Source organism: Clarias gariepinus, chromosome 15 (genome assembly GCF_024256425.1).
Source record: "Clarias gariepinus isolate MV-2021 ecotype Netherlands chromosome 15, CGAR_prim_01v2, whole genome shotgun sequence".
Lineage (NCBI taxonomy): Eukaryota > Metazoa > Chordata > Actinopteri > Siluriformes > Clariidae > Clarias > Clarias gariepinus.
Window position 1 is genome coordinate 5,823,809 of NC_071114.1, and position 16,697 is coordinate 5,840,505.

A 16,697-nucleotide genomic window follows, 5' to 3' on the forward strand; every position below is an offset into this window, starting at 1 on the left:
TGTTGATCAGTTGTCATGAGTTCTTAAGAAGAGTTTTAAGTGAGTGATGGAATGGTTCGCATGAATAAAGCTGTTTACCAGAGTAAAGATATGGGCTTCAAAATTCTATAAAAGGAAGTAAGTACAACATTTAATTAATTTAGTATTATAAAATATTGCTATGCACACACACATACCACATTAAGTGCAAATAAAGGATCTTATAAATAAAGGCATGATATTATAATAGGATATATTAATTAGATCTTCATGTCAAATTTACATGAAGCTATCAGTCAATGCGTGCGGTCACCATTGTAATGTTTGAGATTAAACTATGACTTATTATAAACACACAGCTGGCTGATGATAAAACTTACTATTAATTGCTTTGTTACACATAGTTTGCCTTTGTTTGGTGGATATGCAAGACCAAGTGTTGTCCTTGACAAATATGACCAAATAAAGTGTATTTATATGCAACATTAGTGCCAAAAAAGGAGGCAAATAGTAGTAACTACAGTGAGAGTAAGACTTCAGACAAAGTACTAAATACATGGGCAGAAATAATTACTCCTAATACTCCTAATAGAAGAAAATGATATTGATATAAAGAGGTATTTGTAAATTCCTTCCCCTTTTCTAGTAGATAGAACGACAAAGAGACAAGGCTAGAAAAAAAAAACTATTATAGGATAGACCTCTCCTAAAATAAAATAGGATAAGATAAGATAGAACGATCCTAAATTCGGGTGTATGTGATATACAGACAGTTTAGCAACTGATGTAAGTATGATTCCAGGCAGCTTATGAAAGGCATAACTTTCCACTTTGGATGTAAACATGGGATCCTGGGTATGTATCATGCAGAGCCGTATGCAGAAGTGCTCAATATTTCTTGAGATCAGTTTTGCTGCAGGACATTGAGTATAGTGTGAAAGCAGAAGTTCCCAAAGCAATTGCTTTTCCATAAAAAAAAATCCCATCATGAAACATGAACCAGAGTTTCTTGAACACTGACCTCAACCCCACTGAACATGGGTGGGATGATTTGAAAGAGTGACTGCACCCCAGGCCTTCTCACACAACAGAATACAATCAGTACTTGACCTCAGTAATGCGCCTGTGGCTAAATGAGCACAAATCTCAAGGATGCTCTGCTGTTAGGAGTTATCAACCCATATATGGTAGATCAGATTCAGCAAGAAAACACATCTGATAATGTTATCTCATTTTAAACATCTGTTTGACTTCTTGATAAGTTTGAATTAGCTAGAAAGCTAAGTACCTTTTAACACTGGGCTGAATCCCAAATCCCTCTCTAACCCCTGATTAAGGGCACAAATTTGTGTGTTGAATCACAGCCGTGATGATAACCAGTACACTCCCTCCCGTGTGATATTTCTTAACTATGCAGTATTTTAGTGGCTGCTATTTGTTTCATTGTGTGCCTCAAAAACATAATGGTGATGTTTCATTCATTTATTCATTTATTATTAATACATTAATGGGAGGCAGAGTTTCAGTGAATCCACTGCCTCTCAGAGGTTACTAGAGAATGCAAGGCAGGAATATACCCTGAATTGGATGTTTTAAGGGGTGGCAGAAAAACATGGTGAAAACCCACAGGGAGAACATGCAAGATATCGCTCTAACTGACCAATGCTCAGAATTATTTCAGAAACCTTGGAGCTCTGTGGTTGCAGAACTACTAGTTGTGCCAGCACAGCACCGCCCCCAAAACAATAAAGTTTTAAGTAATTTATGCTGTTGTTTAAATTAATATTTTAGGACCTTACTTAGGTCTTCATTACCACTTAATCCTGTGTTCAGGATCGCGGGGAGCCTTGAGCCTATCTCAGGAGACTTAGGGCACGAGGCGGGATACACCCTGGATAGGGTGCCAATCCATCGCAGGGCACACAGACATACACACACTCATTCACACACTATGGGCAATTTGGGAACACCAATTGACCTAATCTACATGTCTTTAGAATGTGGGAGGAAACCAGAGTACCCGGAGGAAACCCACCAAGCACGGGGAGAACATGCAAACTCCATGCACGCAGAGACGGGATCGAGCCTGGCCGGGAATCGAACCCGGACCCTGGAGGTGCAAGGCGACAGTGCTAACCACTACACCACCGTGCCGCTAAAATCAGTATTAGTGCCTTAAAAAAAAAAATTATTATACATATAATACAGAAAATGTGTGTTCCAAAGAAGCTACTTCTATAGTTTATGCAACATGGAAGTAAGCAATCTTGGATATTTTATGCATTATACTGTACTGTCTTGCTTCTAACAATAATAATTTAAAATGCTAATTATTCATATTTCAATATTTCATATTTCAATAACTTATCAATAAGTATCAAAAATTATTCTAGAAACAAATGACCTGTAAAAATTGCTGCTTTAAATTAAAGCATTTTTGTTTTGGGTGAAAGCTTAAAAAGCCAAAAAATCTGTAGTGTCCGTAACCATGTCAAATTTAAATTGGCCAAGTTTCATCTGATGGACAATTAAGATCATTAAAAGATTTTAATTTATTTCATATATAATTATTATATAATTCTATATGAAAGGGCATGAAATTTGTGTTTCTTTTTATCTGATAAAAATATAAATGTGTATGCATATTTACAAAAAACAAAGCATGGATCAGGAGATAAGAAGCCTTAAGTATTATGAAAACATTGTGTTTTATCTGAAAATGATCCTATCTAAATAAATTCACTTTTTCATACTTATTTAGTACCAATCCCATGTTTCGGCCGACTATGTACTTTCACATTTCCTAGATTTTATACATTCAAAATATTTTCAAATAGTACCATTCTTTAAACATAAGGCCTTAAATTAGTTGAATGTTAGTGCTAGTACAGGCTGAAGGTCATTTGGCTCTCCTTGGAAGAGTGGACCTGATTGTGGATTAGTCTGGGCTCTTTTCCTGATTGAATAATTAGAGGGCCATCAGGAGACAAAAAAACTGGAGAGCAGACAGCAGCTGTTAACCAGGTCAGTCTTCACCAAGAACCCACAGTGATGAGCAGTTTCCCATGGCTCTCTACTACATCCTGGCTTTCTTCTCCCTCCTGGTAAGCACCGTCTCTGAACTTCTCTTTTTTGTGTGGTTAAGTTGACTTTAAATAACTTAAATGGAGGCAAATAAAGTATTTTAGATCATATCAGAGGATGTGTTTTTAAAATATTGTCTCACTTCTAAACACTGAGTTACTGAGTAAATTACAGGACAGCATATACTGTATGATTAAACCGCGTTTGTTTTTGTTCCTGTGTCAGGAACACTTGTGGTGGGCATGAAGGGGTACCTTAGTGAATGCGTCTTTGTGTCCTCTGTGCTGCCAGTGACACAGCCATAAGGTTTTGCATGCAGAGAGGACAGGCGATACACATTTTTTTTTTTTTTTTTTTTTTCGTGATACTGTCTGTAAGAATCATGTTGTTGGGGGAAAAAAAAAATTTAATTGGCCTGACGAAACGGTAAAAGCATGACCCTATGCTTTTGAGCACGATCTGAAGAAAACTAGTTTTGTGACATTAAAAAATATTAAAAATAAACAAATCTTTAGGTTTCTCACCAGGTTGTGGTAGTTGAATGTTGGCATGACTTGGACAACACTGAATACGACTGCTGGCCGATAGTCGATCCAAACGATTACAACATGATCAGCTGCGGTGGTAAGTGTACAGTAATCCTTTTCACATAAATTTAATTACATTTTACGCAAATTAAATTGATTTAAGTAAGCCAACTCAACTATTTGTGGACGATTGTTGTTTTGTTCCTCTAGATTTTGAGAATCAATATTTCCTTGCTAATAATTTTCCTCCTCATCCCTTTGGCAATTTACTGTATAAGATGCAATAGTAAGTACTAAATGCATTACCAGAAATACTAAATGATTCTGATGGACTGTTAACGTGCACACGGAGTGGGAGTGGAACACTTTATATCCGAGAGGGATTTTTTTTCTTGAATGCATACCCATTTCTCTAGCAAGAATTTGTTAAAAAAGGTTGTCAAAAACTTGTGTCATGGTTAATTTGGAAACAATAAAGACACTGGATCACCCCTGGCATTTGATGAAATGACATTGGCATACAATGAACAAATGGCAAAACGATTGGGCATCATGATGCAGCTTGCGGTAATATTCTCCAGTTGGGATTTATGAATTTGTTTAAAAACTCTCCGGTCAGCAGCCTGGGTTCAGGTCCCAGCGAGGAAACCAGCTTAGTTACTGAAAGGGGAAAAAGAACAAAATACTAGTTTCAGTAGTATGAGCGTTTTATTGAGGGATTTTTGGGAGATGAAAATAAATGCTACTAAAATGTTGTTCTGCAGTACAGTATTTTTGACTTAATATTACACAAAACTGTGCCCTTATGTTTTTTTGGGAGATAACATTAATAAGAGGGGTGTTCAAGTCAAACCGGGACTTGTGATTAAATTTCTGGCGAATGAATATAGAAATGAAGACTTCAAGCACAGTACGGTGATGAGACTTAGCCGGAGTAAAACATATGAACGGTGCAAGCGATATAAAAAAGGCCGTATGTCCGGCACCAACTGGCATAAGAGACGTATCTGTTTGTGGGAACTGTACACACAATCATTCACCAACACCACTTGTACTGTACATTACATTAATTAATGCCACGTCCCCCATATAGTCCTGACCTCGCTCCAAACAATTTCCAGATGTTTGGGCTATTAAAGGAGTTCCTGGGAGGCCAGCATTTCATACATGATGTAGGCTGTCTGATCATGACTCAAGAAAACATTCTATCTTGATGGTATCTAAGCACTAGTGAACTGCTTGGATAAGTGCATTAGTGTAGCAGGAGATTACATACATAGAGAAATAAAGAGAGTTTTTACTCTTGTAACTGTGCTCTCTTATTCTGCACAATCAAAATTCCTGGTTTGAGTTGGACGCTCCACATACATTTGTAATGTCACAAAGGTGACATGAAAAATAAAAGGAAAGCCCATAAAATGCCATTTACTCTTTTCTCAGGGTTAGAGATGGCGTGGGTGCAGCGTCCTCCCGAGAAAGTCACCAGCGGCGAAGAGTTTAATGTTACCTATTCTGTCACAGCATTAGATTCCTTTTATGAGTATGCAGTCGAAAACAGGATCCTACACTTCAGGTGAGTAACCTTTATCCATATATCCGTCCTACTCATTTCTATAGTTATCCATTGGATGTACAGTTCAATCAAATTCAGTCGTTGTTGAAGACATGCAAAGTGTAGCCACAAATACTGCACGATTATATCTCTAATGTAAGCTCTATACCACAGTGTTACAACTAATAGAAAATGCACGAGCTTTACTTACAGCGTAATGCATTTCCTGTGCTACCGCCGCTCGGCGTTTTAAGCCAATCATTAATTTATAGCACAGATAACATCATGAAATATTTATCCTTTAAAAACCTGTATGATCATGGTAGCCTAATTGTGTTATTCTATACTAAAAGCATCCATTTCACAATTCACACAATGCAATTACCCAATGAGAGACATTTGAGGCTAGCAAAGCACTTGCCTTTAATGGTGGCAGTACTGTATTAAAGTTGGATTAAAATCTTATAATAAGTTTTAGAAATTTAAACACTGCATTTTGTAATTTGTCAGAGCATCACGGGGTCAGCTAGCTAAAATGATTTTATTTTTAAACGTTAACCTACTCACATCTGCATCTATTAGGAGGTCATCTACTCATACTTACACTCATACCCGTTGGACTCATACAGATATTTACAGACGTGCGTCATTGCTGGATGTCTACTTACTGTATCCCAGAATGGTACTGTATAGGTTTAACTGGTCTTCCTGGTTATCTTCATTAACTTAATGATTTGATTTGCACTATACTGTATATGATTAATATCGTGATTGTCAACATACTGCATGCATTATAGTTCTTCCTGTGCACAAAACAGGTGATTAGTCCTCGTCTATCTGGATGAAGAGTTGTGCTAATTAAAATCTGCTGGTTAGGTTAATTGATGGAAAGACTTTTAGTTCCTGTAAAAAAGTGAATTGTGAACTTCTGCAGCAATGAACCTCTATAGACCAACATGAGACTGCGGAGGCTGATGGTGATTACTATTGTATGTATTGGTAACGCCAATCAGCTTAACCTGCATGTCTTTGGACCATGGGAAGAAACTGGAGGACCCGGAGGAAACCCACCAAGCATGGGGAGAACATGCAAACTCCATGCACACAGACCCCGAAGTGGGACTTGACCCTGGAGGTGCGAGGCGACAGTGCTAACCACTAAGCCTTCGAATGCAGAAATTTCTTTGAAAAAATGTGAATGCTAGCGATAACAGAAAGGTATACCCAGTGCAAAAGAAAAGAATATCCAGTGCATCACAGCCTGCTGCATTTGGTGCACGCTGTATCCCTGTCTTCATTGCTTTCTTAATGTTGTTTCTATATGTTAATGCTGAAGGAAATGGTTTATTCACTGTAAGTGATTATACAGTATATAACATTAATATAAATGATAGCTCTTTTTGTTTAACACCTGTGACGGCTTCCTTTTGAAAAGCCAATGTCTTAAAGCTTGCAGTTTGAATAATGAAAAATATTCCCTGTCTCTGCACCTCCAGTCAAACTACAAGGTCTTCAAGGTCCTTTTGAGGACTCTTGACAGCTTTAATTGGACACTTGAATCAGGGAAGAAGAATTCACAATCAGGTCCTCAAGAACATTTTAATGATATCATACATCTAATATTTTGGGGGGTTTTATGTGTTTATCCCACAGTAACGCTTCAGAAGCTAAAAGATTCTGCTACGAACACGAATGTCCATCTAACTGGAACAACGCCAATGAGCACAACTGCTGCGTGTATCACGCCAACATCCACTCTTGTCCACTTGGGCTGATGGTCAGTGGTCATTTATGTGCTACATCTAAAGCATTACACACCGTAAAGCAGAAATAGAAAAGAAATAGAAATAGAAAGCATCTTATAAGCAATGTGGTTCTTAAGAAATATATATACAGTATATGGTCCTTATAATTGACGTCTAATTATCAAAGAAGTTGCTTTCTAACAAAAATAAAACCCAACAAATTATTTTTATGGATAAATCTTAGTATTATTGGAGAACTACTACTCTTTTGGCCATTCTCTCTCTCTCTCTCTCTCTCTCTCTCTCTTGCATTCTTTAACTTGACATCAGGTTAAAAATTACTTAAGCTTGTGGTTTATTCATTGACTTGGGTCGCATAGTTTTCTCGCTGAGAGTCAGATCATTGTTTGGCTTAAAAAAAAAATAAATGTACTGCATGACTGAGTTGAAAAAACTTTATACCAACATGCCAGCAAATCTGCACCAAGATTTCCATAATAAACAATAATACTTTAATTATAAACTGCTGTTTATTGTCGTAGAGAGGTCGAGGGATTTGTGGTCCTTGGATCCCAGATGATGGCGAGATAGTCACTCATACTGTGTCTAAAGCGGGCAAGATGAGTCAGCTTCTCTGGACCTCAAAGGTTATAAAAAGCCTTGGTGTTTGTGCTCATTCCTGTTATTCTTACTTGTGCATTACATTCAAAAATGTAAATTAAGATCATGTCTGTCCAAATGAGATGAAACAAAAAAAAATCTATTTTGTTCATGCATTTTGTGTTTCCATTATGATTTTTACTGATCAGGTGGTGCTTGTGCATGTAGGAGTCACCTCGATCATTGCCCATATTAAAGTAGGACAGATGCATGCTGCACTCGAAGCCAAGGTGCTTGTCATTAGTGCTCAAGGTTGGTAGTGCAAGTTTTTTTAGTATAACATTTTACAAAAGAACAAAACTCTCTTTCAACAGTTCTAATAGTGTGACTCTTTCTTGCTTCCTTTATCTATCTCTGTGTGCCAGTGTGTGGAGATGACACCTGTGAGTTAGAAGAGAGCTGTCTGACATGCCCTGCAGACTGTGGTGTCTGTCCCATGGCCATGTCCATCAAGGTCGCCATTGGACTCCCAGTTGTCCTTATCTGTACCGGTTTCATCATAACTGTAATGGTGAGAAATCTGGTATTATGTGACTATCAACATCATGCATTTACATTCGCTATACTGTATAAACAATATACGTTCAAGTCAAACTTTCTCATGAATGAAGGCATAAAACCGAGTAACATTGACCGAAGAATTTAGGCACAAATACGGTGATGAGACTCTTAGCCGCAATAAAACATTTCAAAGACGTCCGTGAATGAAGATCCCAATTGTGGTGGATCAAATTTCAATGCAATTATATTATTCAGCAAGTGGAGCACCTGGACCTTGAAAAGCTTGTCGCACACTTGGGAAGGTGATGCATTTGATGTGGGAACTGTGCACACAATCATTCACCAACATGAGTTGCAGGAAGTTATTGCCACATCCCCCATATAGTCCTGACCTTGCTCCAAGCCATTTCCACCTGTTTAGGAGTTCCTGGGAGGCCAGCGTTTAAGATGTGTGCTAAAAAAACTTTGATGGTATCCAAGCACTAGTGAAATACTGGGATTTTTACTCTTATAACTGTGTTCTGTTATTCTGCACAATCAAAAGTTATGCTTTGACTTTAACGCCCCTGAAAATGTATAGCTTTTTTAATTGAGTTGACAATTAAGAAAGTCATTTTATGGAATACCCAGTACTGTAAATCAGCAATAGAATATCACTACAGTAGAATATCAAACCGTAAAATGCTTATATTTATTTATATAATTTCTATAACCTCTCCATAGTGGCTGCAATATCAAAAGCAGAAGATGTTTTGGGATGAGAGTTGGATAATCAGCTACAATAAGATCATATTTGGTAATTTGGTGATAGATTATACAGTAGACAACAGTACAATAACAGTTTGTCAAGATGTTGACAGCATTGTGGTGCTCACAGGCAAAGCATGCTACATGGGCTTCTGTAGCACAACAAGTCTACAGCCGGTGAAGAGCAACTCCAGCATCAGCCGGGCCACGGACGTCACAGTGTGCACGGTGGTGAACACCAGCTTTCAGCCAGGTTTCATTCAGCCAGGCATCTAGTGAGTAATAAGGGCAGTGAGGTGTGTTTACTTTTAGTCGCATGCAAGGTGGAATCTAACAAAATAGTGATCATCTATTTTGTTAGTGACGGAAGGACAGTGGCGGTGAAACACATCCAGAAAAAGCACTTCACTCTGTCCAAAACGATCCGGAAAGAAGTGAAGGAAGTGAGGTGAGAAGTTCTGGATGATTTTTCAAGAGTTAAGAAGTGCAAAACATAGGATTTTCAAACTCCTGATTTTCACCAACTGGTTGTTCTCAATTAGGGAACTCGATCATCCAAATCTGGCTAAGTTTATCGGAGGTTCCATCGAAGTCCCGTACGTTTGCATCATTACAGAATATTGTCCTAAAGGAAGCCTGGCTGATGTTCTTTTGAATGAAGATATCCCTATCAACTGGGGCTTTCGGTAAATCCTTCTTGGTTTTTTTTCCCCCCTCAAATATTTGACTAAAGCACAGAAGTAAAAAAGTGTTTCTCATTAGTTTCTGTTTTTCCTCAGCTTATCGTTTGCCACTGATATCGCCCGTGGGATGGCTTATCTCCACCAACACAAAATGTTCCACGGACGGCTTCATTCCCGCAACTGTGTTGTTGATGATCGTTGGGTGTGCAAAATATCAGGTTAAAAAAAAAATCCTTTTGTGTGTTTTTTTTTAATGTTTTTCCAAGGTCTGATAAGTACTAAGTTTCTTCATGCTTACTATGCAGACTACGGTTTGAAGGCCTATAGGAAAGAGGACTCAGAAGTACTGAGCAGCACTTTCCACTGTGTGAACCTCTGTCGCATTTACTCTGCGCCTGAAGTTTTGTTGGGTAACACAAGCACCAACACTGCTGCAGCTGATGTGTACAGTTAAGAATGCTGTCTGGAAATGACTTCATTAGGCAGTACTGGGTTGGAGTCACGTTTACCTTCATGGCATAGATTCACCAAGGTGCTGGAAAGAGACGTTGGTCGATATTGGCGTGAGAATGTATACAGAATCTGCAGTTCCACCACATCCCAAAGGCGCTCTATTTACTTGAGATCTGGTAACTTTGGAGGCCACTTGAGTACAGTGAACATGAAGCTCGGTTGGCACTAAGGGGCCCAAGGTGCGCCAAGAAACTTTTCTCCACACCTTTACACCATCATCACCAGGCTGAACTGTTGATACAAGGCAGGATGGATTTGTGCTTTTATGTTGGTTTGAGACTCATCAGACCAGGCGACATCTTTTATCCGCCGGTTTTGGTGAGCTCATATGAATAGTAGCCTCAGTTCATCTGTCTTCTACTGCTGTAGCCAATCTGCTTCAAGGTTCAACGTGCCATGTGTTCCAAGATACTCTTCTTGGTTGTAAGATTTTATTTGAGTAACTGTTTAGTTACTGTTGCATTACTATCAGTCTGCCCATTGTTCTCTGATCTCTGGCATCAACAAGTCATTTTCGCTCCAAGAACTGGAATTTTTCCCATCTCAGACCATTCCCGGTGAACCCTAGACATGGTTGTGTGTGAAAATCACAGCAGATCAGCAGTTTTAGAAATACTCAAAACTGGCACCATCAACCATGCCACGTTTGAAGTCCAACAATCTGGCACAATCTTGGTTTGCAGGTTGTTGAATACACTGATATAGTACATTAACATTGTACAAATGTGTTATAGAGTTGCATCCATATTAGGTTAACCATTAAAATGTGAATCTTGGCCAAATTCATCTAATCTAATACAAATTCATCTAATCTAATACAAGTGGGTGTCAGTGTGTGTATGGCAGATGCTTTGTGTTAGGCGTTCCTTAGATCCACCTAGCACATTATAATTAAAAAAAAGTTTAATTATCATTAAAATCACATTTCCAAGTACATTCTACTAAGTACTAAAAAGTACTAATCAGCGCATATGTACTGTACTTCTTCTAACATGTCTTTACCTATACAGTAAGATAAAAAAAGGAAATGTTGTTTTACGAGCCAAATCCATAGTATTACATATTGCATTGTAAAGCCTTAAATCAATATTGGACAAGACAGCTGTATTTGTACTGTATAGCACATTTGAATCTAAAGTGCTTTACATACACAAATAAAACCTTAACAGCAGTAAAAACAATAAATGAGTGAGTGAGTGAGTGAGTGAGAATTGGTAGGTACTATACCATAGCGCATTCCAGGAAACACAGTGTTGGGTTTTACTGTAGGCTACTTTAAACACTGTTATCACTAAAACACACATCTGGAGACACACAGAATCCTGGTTATACATCCTGGAGTCTACTAAAACAGAGATAAAATGCTGTAAATGGTGTGAAAAAATCGATATTTTTTTTTTATACCTCTAGCTATTCTATTATCTTGGTAGAGATCGCCACACGCAGTGACCTTATCTCGGTAAGTTATTAAAGATCCGAGACATCGGTATTTGACAATCACTAGGCTGTAGATGTTGACTAGGGTTTTATTTATTTATTTATTTATTTATTCCTTTATTTTCATTGGAGCAGGAAAAAAGTGAACCTGTGAGGCTTGATAAAAGATGGCGTCCACCTCTTCCTGAACTGACAGCTGGGAAATCAGACAGTGATTGTCCTAATCAAGTGGAGTACTGTGAGGTTTGTTTCTGATTATTCAGTTTGCGGCAAGATGAGAATGAGGATGTGGGAGAGCGAGATTTTGATTCGGTTCACAAGGGGTTTATTTTTCATACATCTGCTAAGGGGTTTCCTGGGAGGCCAGCAGTGAAGCAAGCAGTCTGATCATGGCTCTGAGAAAACATTCTACCTTGATGGTGTCCAAGCACTAGTGAAACGCTGGAATAAGGGCATCAGGGGATTATATAGAGAAATAAAGGGAGTTCTTGTCACATAACTGTGTTCTGTTTTTCTGCACGATGAAAAGTCCCAGTTTGACTTGAACACCCCTTGTAAACATATTTATATACTTTTTCCTTTACGAATTTGATCTATGGTTTATTTAATATTGTTAAAATATTGTGTTGGGGGGGAAAAACATCACCTAACACCTATGCATTATCATAATTCTAGCTGATTAAGAAGTGCTGGTCCCACAGTGTCTCCACCAGGCCAACATTTGAGCAAGTGAAAAAGATGTTGGATAAAATGAACCCGCACAAAGTCAGTCCTGTTGATATGATGATGAACCTGGTAAGAGCCTTTTAATATATAACAGTCAGCAACATCATAGATCATATCATTTAATTATTGCAAAGAATAAATCAACATCAATAACCCAACCTAGAACGAAAGAATCCAATAGATTAGATAGACAGTTTGATCATTTGTTTTGTGCTTATAGATGGAAAAATACAGTAAGCATTTGGAGGCCATAGTTGCCGAGAGAACTCAAGACCTTCTTCAGGAGAAACAGAAGACGGACCGCCTGCTTTACAGTACATCCAGAGTGCTTCTTCATGTATCAATTTAAAACTGCTGTGAAGCTCCTATAATAACTGATTATACAGTATATATAGTATAAATCAAAAAAGTGTTCTACTACTGCCATCTAGTGAAACGATAACAGATTCTATCCTCACTGAAATTTACACACTGGGGATTATTATTATTATTATTACTATTATTACTATTATTTTTTTTTTTTTTACATTATTGTAACTCAGGAGAACTGTTGTAGGAAAGTTCTGAGATTACATCCTTAATTTACATCCAACAAGATCGTCTGCATATAGAAGAGTAATAATGGATTGTACCCTTTGTGTCAATTCATTTTATTTCATTAGGTATGCTACCGAAACCCGTGGCTGATGATCTTAGGCAAGGACGCACAACAGAGGCACAAAGCTACACTAATGCTACTGTATATTTTAGGCAAGTGACATGATATGAATCAGCGATCAGCTTGTGTCGTCGCCCCAGGCACATCTTTTTACTTCTGTTCTTTCTTATTCTTTGGAGCAGCGATATAGTGGGATTTACCCAGCTCTCAGGCTCGAGCACACCGCACCAGGTGGTGGATTTCCTTAACCAACTTTACACCACTTTTGACGACATCATTGACAACTATGACGTGTACAAAGTGGAAACTATCGGAGATGCTTGTGAGTCTGGTGACAACAATGTGACAAAAAATGTGTTTTTGCAGAGTTCATCTAAACCTACAGTATATGAGATTTCATAACTGTATACGAAACTATTTCGGAATCCTTTTAGATATGGTGGTGTCTGGTGTGCCGAATGAGAATGGCATCAATCATGCAGGTGAAATCGCCAGCATGGCCTTGGATTTGATCAGCGTTTGCCATGCGTTCAAAATCCCACACAAGCCCACTACCCAGCTGAAGATACGAGCTGGCATACACTCAGGTCAGCATGTTTTGCCATTGATAATAACGTGTTGACTTTGGGCTCCACTGATGAAACCACTGTGACTCAGTGCTTTGTGTCTATTTAATTAGAGTGCATGCAAATAGGACTGTTGTGACATCCTCATAAATACCCTCAGGCAGTGTTATACTGTTTCACACACGCCCTCATTGTCACTTGACTGTGTCCGGTTTCCTTTACAAAAGTAAATTACTATTTAAATACTTTATTTGCTTTCCGCTACCAAGCTGACTTTGCTTTGGGAGAGTCTTGTACTGTTCCTTTGAAGGAGGTCGAACTGGTCTGGGAAAATTACAGGAAAATAATCAGAGAAAATATTTGCCTTCATGCAATCGTCCAATCAGCCAAACCTCACGAGTGTGCATTTAGTCATGCAGAAAAAAAGGTATCGCAACTTCAATCATATTTAAATCGGACTGAAATTAAAGGCTGTAAGTATATAAGAAACTGTTATCATGATGGAACTTAAATGCAAAACAGTTTCTAGTATTTACACAAACCAGTTGATTAGTTTCCAACATTCAACTGTCCACTCGGATGCCGCATGTTGCCACAGCTTCCTGTTCTTAGCTCACTGGATTAATGTGGTTCATCCTGTTTTGAGATACGTTTTTGCTGAGTAACCTAAGCCTTCCTGTCAGTTTGATCCATTCTCGCCATTCTTCCATGACCTCACTCATCAATCAGATGTTTCATCAGAACTCATTTTCACTTACTTACTCACTCATCGCCTATACCGCTTTATCCTGTATACAGGATCTGAAGCCAGGAGACTTAGGGCACGAGGCGAGGCACACCCTGGACAGAGTGCCAATCTATGGCAGGGCACACAGACATACACTCACATGCTTATTCACACACTGAGTAAATTGGGAATGCCAGTTAGGCTAATCTGCATGCTTTTTGACTGGGGGAGGAAACTGCATTACCAGGAGGAAACCCACCAAGCACGGGAAGAACATGCAAACTTCACCCACAGATCTGAGGCGGGAATCGAACCCAGACCCTGGGTTACATTTTCCCCTCATTCTGATGTTTGATTTGAGAACATAACCCAAAGGTCTTGAACTGTATCAGCATGATCTTATTCATTGCGCTCCCGCCACATGATAAGCCACATGAGGGCCGGAGGTAGCTTAGTGGTTAAGGCATTGGATTACGGTTCGGAAGATCCCAGGTTCAAACCCCACAACCACCAAGTTGCCACTGTTGGGCCCTTGAGCGCGGCCCTTAACCCTCAACTGCTCAGATGTATAATGAGATAAAAATGTAAGTCGCTCTGGATAAGAGCGTCTGCCAAATGCCCAAATGTAAATAAGCTGATTGCATAATTACAGTACATGGATGACAGGTTTACAGGTGATTCTAATAAAGTGGATGGTGAGTGTATGATCTGGCTTTTACAGGGCCTGTAGTGGCTGGAGTGGTTGGCACCAAAATGCCACGTTACTGTTTATTCGGAGACACTGTGAACACAGCATCTCGCATGGAGTCCACTAGTGAAGGTAACTGAAACAAGGGTTAACCTTAAAGGTTTCCATTAATGGACTAGAACCAACATACTCAGATACAGTACACAAATAGTAATTAATAAAATTTTCAGCTTTTGTTCCCAACAATTCTTTTACATCTCATTCTTATACATCTTGCAGCTTTAAAGATTCAGTGTAGTGAATCTACAGCTGGTCTCCTGCAGACTTTAGGAGGATACGTGCTGGTCTGCCGTGGCGCTCTGAATGTGAAGGTAAATCAGTGGAACACCAAAGACTGAGTTCATAGGTTTGATAAGTTTGATAAGAGATATTTGAGAACATTTTAAAGTAAAATACAACTCTAATTTCGCTGAGCAATAAGATCCTTCCTTCAGCTGCCTAAACAGTCCTCACACTTTCTTTCCTACAACAATCTTGTATACACTGTGCTATCATTGGATATTTACTGTACTGTTTGTATAATCTTCTTTGTCTCAAGGGCAAAGGAGAGATGACTACATGGTGGCTGGAAACAAAAGGGGGCCCAACAGACCTACTTCATGATAAAGAGCCACAGAAAGGGCCTGTCCCTGTTAGCAACTAACCACAAACTTCACTTAAATTAGGATTGTTGTCATGTTCTGTATTGGTAATATAATTGTGCAATGTATTGCATTTACAGTATGTGAAATTAACACACTAAGCAGAAGTAACAAGATTGCTAAAACAACTTCACAACTGGGTAGTGTTCAGTATGAAACATATAACAACTGCAAAATATTTATCTATTATTTTGGTAAATAGCTAATTACCAAACTACAGTGGTGTCGCCTTGGACCTCCATGGTCTGGGTCCGGTTTCCCCCTCGGGCCTGTGTGCATGGAGTTTGCATATGCTCCCTGTGTTTTTACTCCACAGGATTAAACTAGTGGTTGTTTTTTGCTATCACAGTACTGTAAGAACAAACCCTCTTGACTGTGGTGTGATGACAGCTATGTGATTCCTGCTAACAAATCTGACAGCTCTGACTTTGAATACCATTTTAACCACTTTCCATTTTTTTTAAATATATTTTATATTGATATTTAATGTTGCTAATTATAAGTATTAATTATATAAAGTTATACAAGTTACATATAGTATTACAACTTTTGATCTTCTAAATGAGCCATTTCTTTGTGTTATTGTACATTTAAAAAAAGAAATTCAAATTCCATCAGTTAAAACATAGTTTATAAATACTGTGAGGTTACGTATTAATTATTGTTTTTGCATGCTGTTGTATTTACATGAATAAATGCTACAACATTTCACAAATGTTGTTGTTATTATTATTATTATTATTATTATTATTATTAATATGAGAATTGACAACATCTTTCATTTACAATTACAAACTGTTTAAGTAATAATTAATAAACAATAAACAAAAGATATACAAATACTGTACACATAAAGTAAACAATAAATAATAAAGTAAGAAATAATTCAAATAAGTTCAAAATCTCTTCTCAAGTATGTACTTTAACCTACAGTATATCTCACATTTTATGTAGTGATTTTTGGGTTCATAATAATTGATCACAAAAGTACATGGACACACGATCATCACATCCAAATGTATTTCTTTCCCAAAATGTTACTACAAACTTGAAAGCGTGGAGTTGTGTAGAATGTCCTTATATGCTGTAGCTTAGTAATTTCCCTTCACTAGAACTAAGAATTCATAACCCTCAGGACCATTTCCCCTGTGCACAAAGCCAGCTCTGTGAAGTTACAGTTTGCCAAGTCTGATAAACTAGAGT

The 16,697-nt window shown here is 38.2% G+C and overlaps 1 protein-coding gene across 1 annotated transcript; it reads left to right on the top strand.

The window, feature by feature from the left end:
- Window positions 1-3,044: 3,044 nt before the first annotated feature.
- LOC128543209 (atrial natriuretic peptide receptor 2-like) lies at window positions 3,045-15,496 on the top strand. The gene is made up of 23 exons (XM_053513575.1): window positions 3,045-3,083; window positions 3,591-3,687; window positions 5,031-5,163; window positions 6,796-6,923; window positions 7,434-7,534; window positions 7,697-7,799; window positions 7,913-8,058; window positions 8,772-8,844; window positions 8,926-9,070; window positions 9,157-9,243; window positions 9,338-9,481; window positions 9,575-9,696; window positions 9,784-9,922; window positions 11,402-11,450; window positions 11,561-11,671; window positions 12,104-12,223; window positions 12,375-12,468; window positions 12,817-12,904; window positions 12,995-13,134; window positions 13,247-13,399; window positions 14,827-14,925; window positions 15,073-15,164; window positions 15,392-15,496. The coding sequence occupies exons 1-23, from the start codon at window positions 3,045-3,047 to the stop codon at window positions 15,494-15,496; spliced, it is 2,508 nt and encodes an 835-aa protein (XP_053369550.1).
- The last annotated feature ends 1,201 nt before the right edge of the window (window positions 15,497-16,697 follow it).